Source organism: Siniperca chuatsi, linkage group LG11, assembly GCF_020085105.1.
Source record: "Siniperca chuatsi isolate FFG_IHB_CAS linkage group LG11, ASM2008510v1, whole genome shotgun sequence".
Lineage (NCBI taxonomy): Eukaryota > Metazoa > Chordata > Actinopteri > Centrarchiformes > Sinipercidae > Siniperca > Siniperca chuatsi.
In genome coordinates, this window is record NC_058052.1 from 21,540,212 (window position 1) to 21,554,776 (window position 14,565).

General features: G+C 39.2%; 1 protein-coding gene across 1 annotated transcript in view; it reads right to left on the minus strand.

The window, feature by feature from the left end:
- Nucleotides 1-14,264, minus strand: part of srbd1 (S1 RNA binding domain 1) — a 55,340-nt gene extending 41,076 nt beyond the window's left edge. Inside the window, exons 1-13 of the mRNA XM_044213399.1 lie at nucleotides 13,600-14,264; nucleotides 13,079-13,143; nucleotides 12,332-12,743; nucleotides 11,730-11,969; nucleotides 10,677-10,843; nucleotides 10,186-10,303; nucleotides 9,900-10,038; nucleotides 9,513-9,609; nucleotides 9,155-9,341; nucleotides 2,663-2,766; nucleotides 1,844-1,951; nucleotides 1,403-1,560; nucleotides 303-393 (exon numbers count right to left, since the gene is read on the minus strand). Coding sequence (XP_044069334.1) covers nucleotides 303-393; nucleotides 1,403-1,560; nucleotides 1,844-1,951; nucleotides 2,663-2,766; nucleotides 9,155-9,341; nucleotides 9,513-9,609; nucleotides 9,900-10,038; nucleotides 10,186-10,303; nucleotides 10,677-10,843; nucleotides 11,730-11,969; nucleotides 12,332-12,743; nucleotides 13,079-13,143 — 1,886 coding nt within the window. The 5' untranslated portion in view covers nucleotides 13,600-14,264. The remainder of the gene's footprint in view (nucleotides 1-302; nucleotides 394-1,402; nucleotides 1,561-1,843; nucleotides 1,952-2,662; nucleotides 2,767-9,154; nucleotides 9,342-9,512; nucleotides 9,610-9,899; nucleotides 10,039-10,185; nucleotides 10,304-10,676; nucleotides 10,844-11,729; nucleotides 11,970-12,331; nucleotides 12,744-13,078; nucleotides 13,144-13,599) is intronic.
- Between the last annotated feature and the right edge of the window lie 301 nt (nucleotides 14,265-14,565).

Genomic DNA, 14,565 nt, shown 5'->3' on the forward strand with positions numbered 1-14,565 from the left:
CTAGTATGGACAAGAGGAAGAGGAGAAGAACAATGCGGATTAAGAAAACAACCATAAGGGTTTAAAAAGGAGTTAAGGTTTACAATTCATTTTCCCTGTTTAGAATATTATGCTCAGTGATACATCAGAAAACAGACAAGATGTATGATTTTAGCACTGAGGAACAGGAAAGGTACAGCAATAAAAACACTAATTAACACAACACATACATCATCCATTAATGCTACATTTTCTGACACTGTATTTAATTCAGCTGAAAAAGTATACTTAAACAGTGACTATTTAAACACAAGCAACAGTACCTGTATCTGATCATAAGGTGGCGCAGTTTGTCTGCTTCTTTTTGCTGGCCTGACTTATGCAAGTACACAACATCAGTATGTAGAATCTGACCTGAGAGCAGAGATATGAAGATAAACAGAAGGAGAGAGAGAAAATACAATGTTGCTGATAAAGTATTATGGTGACAAGAGGGTGCTCAATAGATTCAATTCTATACTATCATCTAATGTCTCTCCAATGTATGCTGTCTAATGAGGCAGCAATGCCGTAAACACAAAAACACACATATGCATGCACACACATAATCCACCCACCAGGGCCATGCCAACTGGCACCTAGTCACTGACATGTACATGCACCTTGGTGGTGCCTGGTTACATGGCATCCTCGCAGACAGAATATTTGGCTTCATTACTGCTTAATCAAATAATCGGTGTAACATAATGATTCTTCAATATTTCTGTACAAAGTCTGAATCAGTAATAGCATAGTGTGTAAAGCATGTGCGTAGGTTTGACATAAGATTAGAGAGAGAGACAGACAGACAGACAGATAAGAAAGAGAGGAAGATATAGCCATGAATTTGCGGTGGCACTTTAGCTTGCAGTGTGACATAAGTAGATAATCCTTGAATATGTGACTACAATTACACAAAAATACTATTGGTGGAATACAATGGTCCTGTTCTTAAAAACGTCGCAATTCATGTTTATGCTTGTTGAATTTATCAAAATACAACCACCAACTGCATATATGAAGCCAACACTATTAGGAGAACATCTGTGACAATATACATGTTCTGATGTAGACCCTGATAAAGCATGTATGCAAAAGTAGAGCTTTAGTTCACGTTAGAGTAACATATCGGTAGCATATGAGCTATGCTTTAGATCAGCACAGTGGCACATAAACCTGTTTGTTAACAGCAAACACAGGTTTATCCTCTCATACACAGCTGTCCTCCTGAGGTTTTATGCACTACGGTGTCTAGAGCTTTCAAAAAGAGTGTAATAAAGAAGATACAAACTTGTAGATGTGTATGGACTTATAAATACAGAATTATAGCTCAAACTATTCTGGATGCAAAAGTAAGTGTCTAGTACACTATGTAGTCACTTACTAGTGGGGGAGAGAACTGCCAGTTTACAGCCATGTCTAAAGCCAGGGTCCACCCCCATGATGACACAGCCTCTGACTGGACACACCAACAGGCGCTGCCGGAGGTTCCGCACAAACATGGCGATTGACTCCTTCTCTGCTGTACTTGTCAGCTTAGTCCTGAACAGAGGGAATGCAAGAGACAGACAGGAAAGAGATGGGGAAAGAGGGAAAGATGGGCAGAGGAGTGGGTGACGATATGAATAAAAAGAGTGGAGAAAGAGAGAAGTAGAGGTTAGTTGTATGGTGAGGGTAAAATGAAATAAAGAGAAGAAAATAAAGAGGTGAGGTATGGGGAAAGAAGAAGAGGGAATAGGGGGACTGCAAATTAATAAGTGATTATCAAAAGATAAAAAAGCCCAGAGGGCACACACACACACATTAACAGTCACACTTGAAATACCTGTAACTCCTGGTAAGGAAAGGCAGAATAAGCCTTTTATAAGAGTCCTCTACTGCATTCCTGATGATTGCATAAAGCTCTTCTCTTGCAAATGTTCTTGGCCTCCACCTGCATTAAAACAGTTTTTTTTCTATAGGTCATTTCCGTTTATAAATACAATCTATAAAAGTAAATGTAATGCAACTTCCCTTGTTTGCCGCACATCCCAGACACATCAAAAACACCCAATTGGTGCAAGAAATTGTTTTTATTATATTTATAATCAGCAGCTGTTGCACATTGGGTGTTATATTAACAGCCCATTCCTGTCAAACAAATAAGACAGCCTAATGATTAAATATAAAGTGCAATTTTATTTCTTTAACCTTTATCTTTACACGATAAGTTGACAGCAAAGCCCTGCTTCAATTTCACGTGTTACTGAATTTTTCTCTAATCAAAAATTCAAAAGGATATTTGAGTGTGGTTAAAACTAAATGATGCAGTAGTACAAATTAATGCTAGAGTTCTAGCCAGAAAATCTTTTTTTAATCCACGCTTCTTTAAACTCTACTTGGTTCGACTCAATTATTTCTCAAGGTAAAATCTTCTATAAAGAAACCAAAAGAACAAACCTTGACCAATGAATGGATTGTATGACAGCCTTCAAATTTGTCTTGAAAGCAATTCAATGTTCAGTATTTCTGAACCAATCATTTTCCAATTCACTGTAAATCTTTAATATCAAATATATAATATGCGTGTGCGTATGTTTGTGTGTGTCTGCCTGCTTCTCAGTGTGTGTGTGTGTGTGTGTGTGTGTATTATTGCATTTCTGACCTGTTGTTGATGCACCACCTAGTGAAGTCATTCTTCACCCTGTCAGGAATGTTCACTTTCACTGTCAAAATCTTCAGACTCTCCCCTCGGTTAATAGCCAGGGTCTGTACACATACACATGCATCCATGCACGCAAGTGCACGCGGTCACACACACACACACACACACACACACACACAAATCCCCTGTTTAATGCAATACAATAAACTGTATAAAACAGCGCACACAGGTGTTCATGAACACTGACAGGAAAGACCCAGACCCTTCCCAAAAACTCACAACCTCTACAGGTCATACACTAAAAGCATTTCAAAACATTTTGAAAACCAACAGTCCAAATCCACACAGTAAATTACTCTGTATTGTTGGTGCTACATATTAATTAAGTGGTTTCTGTATCCTTTATATCTAGGTTTACATTTGTAGTCTGATAAGTTTGCTTGTGAAATTGTAAAACAGAGATACATTTTATTTCTTTACAGCTAATTGCTACAGTTTTGTTGATAAAATTTCAGTTGAATTTAAACAACAAAACTCTTGGTCATTTACACAACCGCAAGCATAAAAATCTAAATGTGATGATCTTCATTTTCAGAATGTCTTGCTGTTTCCATTTGGCAGCACCTTATAACTATGGGGGGAAAAAGGAAGCAAATATTTTGAATTAAAAACGTAATTTATACACATAGGGCCTAGCTTGGGCAACACAAGATTACTGCATACACAACATATATGCATAAAAAACACACGCACCCAAACCTCCACACATAAGCACAAAAAAACAAATCTTAACTCTCCACACGCAAGCGTGTAAAAGTGATGAGCCTAGGAGTATATCCTGTGGCCAGGCCTGTTGTGTTGTGTGCTAGTCCCCCCTCAGAGGAACTGTTACATGCTGTTAAGCAAACTGTAGTAAGTGTCTGACCTTTTCAGTGGGGAACCTTTAGCCCGCCACAGAACAGGGCCAAGAAACAAGACGTCAATCTGGAAACAAAGCGGAAGAAGCAAGCTGACAAATGCCACCACTACGCCACCATCAGCGCTGAGACCGCAAGGCCTACCCCCACCCCCACCCACACACATGGTGCCACAACCATTACCATTCAGCAGCACCCTCAGATGCAGTGCACCCATACAAAACACACACACACAAATAAAAACACAAGCACAGCTAATGGCATAGCAGATGCAAGAATTAATGCAGCAAGCTTGTTTGAATTATGATTAAAAGTTAGATTTCTCTTTTGTTGGCATGTTTCTGCCCTGGGCTGCCGCACGGACTGTGATGAGATTTCTCAAATAATCTTCATCAAAGTACTGAAGTTTAACATGCTGTCAAAGGAAGGAAGCAAAACATTTCTTTCTAAATTCTGTGAACGTATGTGAAAACCCATGAGTGAAATTAAAGTAGTAAATACAAAACTACCTTGGTCTCAGGGTTCAACGTTCACTCTTTTTAAGATCATTTTGTGTAATGAAGAATGACGTACAGTTTTTATATGATTGTCACGCATTACAGGCAGATTCCTACACTTCCTACACCTAACATGCTGACTGCTTGTTGAATGTGGGGATGAACAAGTATTTAAAAACTCAATACGAGTATCATCAACTAAAAATGAGAAATTATTGATAAATCAATATTGACTTTTCAGAAAATCTAGAAAAATGGCACTAGTTAAAGGTCTCACACCAAAAAAATTTCTGTCACACAGAAAATTGTGACTGTCTATACGCAACGCTTTGATGCATGGATAACAAACTATTTAAATCATCTTTGTATTTGTTATAATAATTATGTAGGTTCTATGAACCAGATTGTGAACATCTGAAATCAATAGAGAAAAAAATGTAAAAAATTTGGCTGTCTCCAACAATTGTGCGATCTGTGTCCTTGCTGTTTTTCTCTGTAGCTGGCCACTGTCCTCACTGATGATAAATAGCCTAGTGCCTGTCTGTACGTCTCTCAGTTTCTGCAAGGGTTGGGTAACTGGTGGGAGACAAAGGGTGATATGAAAGGAAGGGTGATGTGAGACAGGGTGAGAAGCGTGTGTTTTGTGTGTTAGATGGGCCAGGAGTGACATGTAGCCAAGTACTGGCCAAACTCTGACAAGACCAGACAGAATGTCTTTCCTAGATGCCCCTTCATCCTTCCACCAGCCCCCAGGGGAGGGCAGCCAGCCAACAACCGTCCTCTCTCTATCTGTCTCCATCTCTCTCTCACCCTTTCTTTAGAGGAATACTATGATCAACACATCTATCCACCCTACATATCAAGGATAACCAAACAGTTACACACATGCAGACGCACACGGATACACAGCAGACTTGCACACGTTTTGACCTGCCTGACACACATGGGACACACTCTACTGTATAAGAGCGGTAAATGTACTTGCATGAAAGCAGTTGAACAAAGCTGCCAGCAGATTGCCTTATATTCCTAAAATAAAAGTTAAGGCTTAGCTGTACTAGTGCAAGAGGGTTAAAAAACTGAGCATATAATGTTCTGAACAAACAATGAAATTATAATTGGCAAAGCATATGGAATGTAAGCTACATTTAGTGAATATTATTATTTGACTCTCTAAATATCAATGAGGATCAAGCACCAGAAGGGATAATGGTCCAATATGATACACTGATCATTTACACATACATACTGGCTCCTCAGTGAGAACTCTGTACTCCTTCTCTCCCTTTTACACTTTCTTATTCTATCCAGAAACAAACACAACACGGCACGTGTTCTGACAGACGTTAATGGAACAACAAACTTCAGATCAGAATGAAGAAGGACAGAGAGGAAAAGCATTTCAATTGGCACTTACTGTACTTCATAGTTTTGGCTTTACCAAATGTTTTATTATTTATTTCATTATCTCAGTTATAAATATTTAATATTACTAACAGTACAAAAAAGAAGGCAGAAGAGGATTACACAGTCCAGAAAGGACCAATTAGAATAGTTTTAACCAGGATACAAATATGTACATTTTTGGGTGGGGGCCTTATTCTTGAAATGGAAAAGAGGTCATTGTTAACATGATGTGTAAAAAAAATATAACTATTGTAAATTCTCTGGATATTTTTCATGTTACATGTTTACATTATCATTATTGACAAATTAATCATGTATTACACCAGTGTAAAGCGTACCACAGGAAGTAATACCGAGTTATCACATCCTTTGAGGACCTCTAAAGTATTAAGAACAATACACACACACACACACACACAAAAACTGAGTGTTTGAGTGTGTGACAGCGTGAATAAACTTGTTTTTCTCCACCTGTCCATCAAAAAGGAGTGTTTAATTGATGCAACAGTTCCATTTACCCAAGCTCCTCTGCAGGCGAGCCCCAGACTGGCGCGCTAAACTACCATTTGATCACAACGCAAATCGCATTAAAAATACCCCACTGCACATTCAACAAATCCACCCTGGCATACTCAAGAGCATACCGGCTGCTAATAGCTATAAGGTAAATGCGTACCCTTCCAAGAAGACCTCAAATCAAATCTGACGGAATTAAATCTGAACTAAGTATCTCAACGAGATATGTCAAACGGCTTATGCTTTAATACATACTGAATACCAGTGCTTTCTGTACACTAACTTTAAATTAATTTTTAAAACTGTTACATATTTCTTTAAAGGCATACATTGGAGGACTTCATATATTCCATAACTCTCCATAATAGAAAATACTTTTTTAGGGCTGAAATGATTAGTCGATTAATCGATTACTCGGTCGACAGAAACAATTTTGATAATGGTTTAATCGCAAAAATGCCAGACATTTCTTCGTCTTATGGCATTGTAAAATTAATTTTATAGACCAATTATTCAAATAATTGAGAAAATAATCGGCAGATTAATTGAAAATGAAAATTAGCATTAGTCGCAGCCCCATACTTTTTAATTCCAAAGTGCATTTGTGGCAGACAATTAACACTGAATGTTGATGTTTCATCCTTTATTTTTACTACTGGCTTTACATATTTGTCTTTGAATGTCTTAATCTAATCAATTAAAACTTTCCAATACCTATTTTATTTCATGTATCATTCTAAGAGGTATCCCTTTTGTAAACTACAAATATTAAGAATGTAATTTCTTTACTACTTCATTTTATCTGCCACCACAGGGTGTTATTTCCCATCTACACATGAACTTGCATGTTCACTGGACCAACTCTAACATCTTTCTGTCGCTCCCTTCATAAAATGCCCCGTCCTTTTCCTTTAACAAACCATCAGAGCTGGGGCTTAATAAAATGTGCTAAAGCAAACGGGCAAGTGTGTGCTCACACACATGCCTCCTGTCAAAACACATCTCCCACCTGCTCCCCCTTCCCGACGACTTGACGGATAGAAAAGGTTCATTTTAGCCGGAATCCGACAGCTAGCAGGGTCACAGCAGCCTGTGGATTAACGCTCCATGACAAAGACGAGTCATCGAATTAAAGGGCTCTCATACACTGGAGAGGAGAGGGGAAAAGGGGAGGTGTGGAGTGGATTGGAGGGCTGAGGTTTAGTCAGAAAGAGAGGGAGGGAGGGAGGCAGATCAGAGCAGAGCAAGAGAGATAACTGACGGACGCACCTCAACGTCGCTCATCTGTTCATTCTCTCCCTCCCTTTACCACAGCCATTCCCTCTCCCCATTCTTCTATCCGCCTCTGGGTCCAGCAGCAGTAGCTGTCACTACAGGAGAGCGCCTGTCAATCAAAGCTTCCTAATCCAATGGCATGTCAGCAGGGGACATGTCACATATGTTAAGAGGAGAGAATGAGGGGACTTGCAGGGTGTGCTTGTGTGTGTGCTAGTGTGTGAGCAAGTGTGTGCGCATGCATGTATGTGTACGTGATTGTATGACTGTAGGGCAAAGCGCAGTTTTCAGAGAGTGTGGTGTGGCACAGAGGCAGCGGGTGATGGAAGCTGTGGTGACACATGAGGCCTGGGACCAACTCTGAGTAACCCACTAGTCACTAGAGGGGCGGAGAAGGCAGATCAGGGCACAGGAGGGGTAAATATGGAGGCACAGACAAGGCTAACTGCGACTGACATGGCTAGCATTCAGAAGCGGCACACATGAAGCAGACAGAAATGACACAAACACAAACAGATGGTGTGCATTTATGTGTGCATATGTGTGTGTGTGTATCAGGCAAGTCAAAACACACGATACAGGTGTAAATGACCTTTAGTATGGTCCAGCATACTTAAATAATTTGTCGTTTTTCATGTTTATTCATTTCATATGTATTTTCTTAAGGCTGTGTTACTTATTATTTGTTCCCTTTAGTTACATTATAAAGGCTGGTGCTTTTATTTTGAAGGAGTAATGCCAATGCGTGTATGAATAAATATTTCATTCAAGTTAAATATGCTGACCCGTAGCACTCTGTCAGAGATTAAAAAGTGGTATTTCATGAGTAGTAATGTTAATTCATTTTCTGAGGTTTATAATAGAGATCATAAAGAGAATATAAAGATCTAGAATTGTGGTCTAATATTATCGGAAGATTGTAAGGCTATAGTGCTATACGGTTAGGATATAAAAGGATGGTAATATTTTGTTTTTCTTCTTAGCTCTTACGGTGTGTTCACGGCATGTTTATGGAGTTTGAGTACCATTTAGCATCAATAAAGCCTTTGTGAACCATCAGTTGAAGAGTCGGGGATGCTACACCAGAGCTATAAGAGTGAACACAGATTAGTAACGGAAACACACTAGTATGAAGTAAGGAGAGCTGTTATCTTTTACTGTTTTTCATGCCCTTCCCTTCCATTTTCAGTTGGCTGGTGTGCAAGTACAGCGAACCCTTCAAAACAAAAGCCAGAAATGACAAAAAAGAATCTCAAAGCAAAGTAAATGCGTGCATGTGTATGTCTTTTTCCGTGTTCATGCACTGGATGAAATCGCATGGACTTACAATGCTGTGTAAAACTTCACTTTTAAAGTCCTCTTTATATTCAGATTTTTCTATTTCACTAAGAAACTTCACTTAGTGGCTTGCAAGTACGCTACAAGTGTAAGATTTAGCTCTCTGTTTTAGCTGTTTGTTGTCGCTATATTTGTTCCAACTTGTGGTAACAGCTGTATTAAATAATCCATAAACACCATATCAGAAGTATAATAGCTTTACAGTTTTATGTAATGGGTTTTTAAATGTTCATTTTCCAGTGACTATAAAGGTAGCAACAGCCAAAGGATTGGGAGAAACATTTATGACAACAACACCAGGGCTAACCTTTAAGCTACACACTGAAGTCCAGACTCCAGTGCTACTACAAAATTTAAGTGGTATTGAGAAATTCCAACATATTAGTACCAAAAACTTCAACCTATCTTGCAGGCTACTGCTTAAAATTTAGTTTAGTACTTGGAAGGAAGGAAGGAAGGAAGGAAGGAAGGAAGGAAGGAAGGAAGGAAGGAAGGAAGGGATGGATATGCTATGATACTGATAAACTGGTCTGTCTTGCTACCTGATGGGGCTGGATGCGCTGGATGTTGTGGGTGAAGTCAAAGTAGAGGTGGAACTTGTCAATATCCTTGTTTTTGTTTTGCTGGGCCCCTGGTTTTTTGTGGCCTTGGACAGAATTCTCCTGCTCTTTTTCCTTTAGTGCCAACTTGGACACGGAGGACTGGATGGTCACAAAGCTGTTTTCACACCTGACACAACAAGAGAGAAATACAGGGGGAAAGAAAGAGGAGGAGGGCACTATATTATTATCAATGTATTGAGTAAAATATACTCTGGTCCCAATATTAATGAAACACAGACCACTGTTGAAATTAAACTCAAACATCACAAAAAATTCAACACAAAAAACATCTTCTCACAATGTTTTCACATAGGTGAGTGTCTCAGGGTCTTTGGCTATCATATCAGCCAAGATATGCTCCACACCTGTAGCCACTTCTTCCACTGATGACAGACCTGGCACACGCACAAACACACACGCACACTCTACTTAAAAACAGTACTCTTGTGGACCTTTAATGAGCATTATAAATCTGTAAGAGCAATATAACGGCTCAAAATCTGCACATATTAAATAACTAGTGTCAGTAATTTCTCCAAACGTGATCTTTTATGTAAAAAATCTTTTTTTCATGAGTATGACACAAGAAAAGCCCAACAGGTCCAGGGGGTTCCGGTCCAGGCATAATGTTAAACTTCAGTTCTACATTTCATTTAATGACTACAAAACTGTATTTATGTCTTACCTTCAGTACCAGGTTTTACCCATGCCCTTAAATCCAGAGTGTGAGGTGAGTCCATCAATGCAGAGGCGGTCACCTCAAGGCCGAGTGCTTTGGCCCTGCGAGCCTTCGTCAGCTTACTTCCTTTCTTATAGGGAGAATACTACAGACAAAGACAGAAGCACCGGTGCTGATTGGTAAGAGAGAGGAGAAAGAGCCACATTCAGGTGTGGATGAAAGTATGGATAAATATTATTTTATTATTATATTGCAACCAAGAATGAAATCTCCAAATCACTCTGATTCTGACCACATGATCAAGTTCATCAGCTGATCGGCAGCTCCTCAGGTTTTGTTCCAGCTCAGTTGTCAAAACCCCATTCTTCTTCAGGGTTTGAATCACAGACTGAGTCTTCTTGGCTAAAGAGCTGAAGAAACACACGCACATACACAAACATACAAAAAGAAAAACAGATTATATACACAGTGTAAAATGATAACACACACACACACACACACAGACAATAAAGTGATACACATGTAAAACAATCACAACTGATACTGTTTCAGGCCTCAAAGCTTAACCACTAGCACCATCTAGTGGCCAATGTCAAATTTGCCGTCTGGAATCAACCCCAATCCTGTTCAGCTCATATGAGAAAACATTTCATGGCTACAATTGTATATATGAAAGTCTATATCTAAATGTGCCTATGCATGCATTTAATGATTTAATGCTGGTCAGAGTATGAGTGGGTAATGTTGGGTTTTTTTGCGGTTTAAGGTGTTTCATATGCCTACCATAACTCCTCGTATACCAGCTGGACGTCTCGAATGGCATCGGCATCCATGTGATTAATCATGTCTTTGCGGTAGCGCACCATGAACGGCACCGTGTTCTCTTCACGAAGCAGTGTAATGACATTTACACATACCCATCGCTCCACACATGTCAAGGTGGACAGCAGCTGAGGGGAGGGACACACGCAGATATTCAAACAGTACATCTAAAGTATATACACAAATAGGCAAGTAGACAGTAAGACAATGCCCATATAACCACCAATTATTAATTTTTCAATAGACAAAAAAAAATGTCCATTGTATATATCTAACAGCTACTTTTTTTCTCTTTGAGTCTCTGGCATTAGCAATACAATGTACTGCATAATGTTGCAATATAAAAAAACTGCAATATAAAGAGTGCAAATATAAAAATATCAGTAAACAGATGTCCAAAATATACACAATGGAAAAAATATAAATAAGGTTAATGGTAAGATTGCTTCTTGGTAAGTTGCATATAGATATGTATGAGAAGTGGCATATAGCTATGTATGTACAACATCAAATCTCAAGTACAAGTAAGTGTATATGATTAATTCAAAATGTTCAATTAACATAATGTGCAATAATGTCCCATTATGTCCCCTTATGTACTGTAAATCAGAAGGTTGTAATGTTTTTAATCCACAGAGAGACAGTACTCCAGAGAGAATGGATGGAGAAAGCGTAATGCCCCCATCAACAGTTCATCAGCGTTATTGCTGTGTGGTTCATTGTCATGTTGGCAACAGTGTCCTAGTGTCCTCTTAATTTAGCTTGCTAACAGAGGTAGAAATGTGAATGTTAAAATAAACTCAAGTGTTGTTGTTTGGCCAACAACTGGTGGTGGCAGTTTCAGTGGTATCCCACTGGGTCACCTACAAACTGTCCACACATTTCAGCATTGTGTCTGCCAGTCAGTCAGTCAGTGAGGGGCAGCACTACCATATGCTGCACCGCTTCCACCATCTGACACAAATATAGACAAACACTTTCCCACACATCACACACCACCAAACCTTACAATACCTCTATCAAGTCCCAGTTCATACTGAGTTCATTCCTCAGAGATTGTGCTTCTGATGATGGTAAAGCAGCTGGTTGTCCCAATGAGGCAGCACTGGTCTTCTGTTTCTTTTGACAGGGCTCATCAAATGTGAAATCCTCCTCCTCCACTTCCTCTTTCTTTGTTCTAAACCCAGCTAGTGATGACCCCTCGCCTGTCCATCTGTCTGCCTGATGGGCTTCTGACACAATAAATGACACCCTCTACAAGAAAAAACAAGCGAGGAAAATGAGATTAGACAAAAAATAAAAGATAACAAAAATTATAGAGATTAGTGATGGGATATGTACATTGTTAGAAGGTAACATCAGCCATAGACAAAATAGAGCTTTGCTGTCTTTATAAAGTGTTGCAAAGAGAATGACTGTTCTACATGCAACAATTTTATTGTGCACAGTTCAGTAATACACAGATATTCTAAGTTCAGTCATAAACTAGCCGTAAATTATACTAACAGACATGTTTCTAAATGTTGCCAACTCTATATCATCGTCTTTTGTGTGTGTGTATGTATGTATGTATGTATATGCAGATATACTCTTACTAAAATGGCCATCAGTCTTACCTCCTCCTTCATTCTGATACTTGGCCCACTCTCTTCAGCCCTCTCTCCCTCTAGACAGTCTGTTTGTTCATCTCCTTTGTCTTCTCCAGCCTTATCATCCTTTTTGCCCTCATCAATTTTTTTCCTCTTTGTTCCAGCTATCCCAGGTGCACCAGAATCCTTCAGAACTTTTTTTGTTTTTCGCTCTGCTACAGGTTTGCGTGGTGCCCTTGGCTTCAGATCTTTAGGCACTTTGGGAGCTTTAGGTTGTTTGGGTGCTTTTGGTTCCTTTGGTTTAGCAGTTCTCTTGGCAGCTGCTTTCTTCTCCCCAACTGCAGGGGCTCTGGCAGTTCTGCTGGGGGCTTTTGGCTTTGACTCTGGTGGCCTCCATTCCTCACTGTCCTCATCGCTACTCATTGTCTGGGAAAAGGACCTGATAGGGAGTAGAGTACGAACAAAGTGGAAAATCAGTCTAATACTAAGATAGGATTTAGTTCTTGGTTTTCCTGGTCTCTCCCTACACTATAAACACAGGTTAGTGTCTCTAATGCATTTGATATTTTTGTTTGCTTAGTCTTAACAATGTGTAGGTTTGTCTCTACTATCCCTGTGATGAACTGGCGATCGGTTAACTGCATCCCTGAAAAAACTGTGAAGACAGACCCCAACCTGCCCCGTGACCCTGAAAACAAATATGCTCTTGTTGCAGAAAACGGATTGTCAGCGCAGAAAATGATTGCTATGAATGAATGAATGAAAATCACTTACAGGTCGGAGTCCATGTCTCTGTACTCCACAGCTTTGACAGTTGTTGCTCGGGGTCTTCGCATCATCTGTTAGAAAAGGTGTTTAGTTAGCTAGCGTTACATCAAAGCTGTACAGTCAAATAATTTAGCTAACTGACCAAATAACGGTAATAATAAACATTCAATTGTGGTCAGCAGCTCAGCTGGTGGAAATGTTATGGTTACCCACAGCTAGCTAAGCTAGCTAACGCTACCTTATATGTCATTACCCAGCAAACTACAGTTAAACAGAGAGTAACTTTGTGCTAACTTTAGCAGCAACACTGAATTTACTGAATCAGACAACGAACTTGCAAAAATTTGCTAGCTATCATAACCAAGTTAAGGTTAACGTAAATTTAGCTAGCTGTCATTCAAATTTGGCGCTTCACGCTAACGCTAACAAAGTTAGCCGGCTAAATGGCACCACAACGTGGCATATTCATTTATGTCACTATCTTCCCGAACGGCATTAAGCGCAACTAACTAGTTTTAATTTTATACCGTTGAAAATGCTCAAATTATTTGTGGGTATTCCGTTGGAAATCGTAACTTGTGGAGCAGCAATGCCTATTTCCTGCAACAGTAGCGATTCAACCAATGACAACATCCAAAAGTCTTAAAGGGCAAAAACCATGGCTGTATCTTCTTCTTCTTTGGTTGGCAAGTTAACTAGCTTACAGGCCGCTTACCGCCACCCACTGGACTGGAGTGTATTGCAGTAGACTGGCTATAAAAAATATCCATCTCATTTTGGTTTCACACTGATAATTCAAGAAGCTTTGAGACTATCCGAATAGGAATTTTAAAATCAGCATCCACTGCCCATTACATAAATCGCTATCTGTTCCGTTTGAAAATGATCTAACTTATTAAGAGGACAGGGACACTTTGTTATAACTTCAGCCAATCCCTATACATAACTGATACTATATATCTTTGCATTTGAACCTTATCATAAAGAAATTGTTTTTGACTTACTGTAACTGTTCAACTGTATCACCATATTCCTGAGTCCCCCCCACTGCACTCTCGCTTCCTTTAAGTAGCCACTCCTTCTCAAATGTCAGATTTCCATTGTATCTTCATTAAATGTAACTTTTTTTATTCCTCAAAATCACAGTCAAAACAAATAAAAACCTAAACACTTCCCTTCGTTCAATAATTATATGATACTTTGTTTTGTTTGTCCATATTGTGAGAAGCAGGGCAGTATCCATCAAATGCCTTGAACCAGTTTGGGTTAAATTTCCAAATATTTGGTTAATGGGAAATGCTATAATTGTGGAGCAGCTACAGCAAAAGCTTTGTTAGGATTGTTTTAATAAATTTACACCATTGAATTAATTCAGTAGACCTAATGACTCTGTAAGGACAACATGGGCACAAAATGTACACATATGCACATATGCATATTTAGAATAGATATACAGAGTGGTAAGAATACATGATCTCAGGAGATCTCTAAGC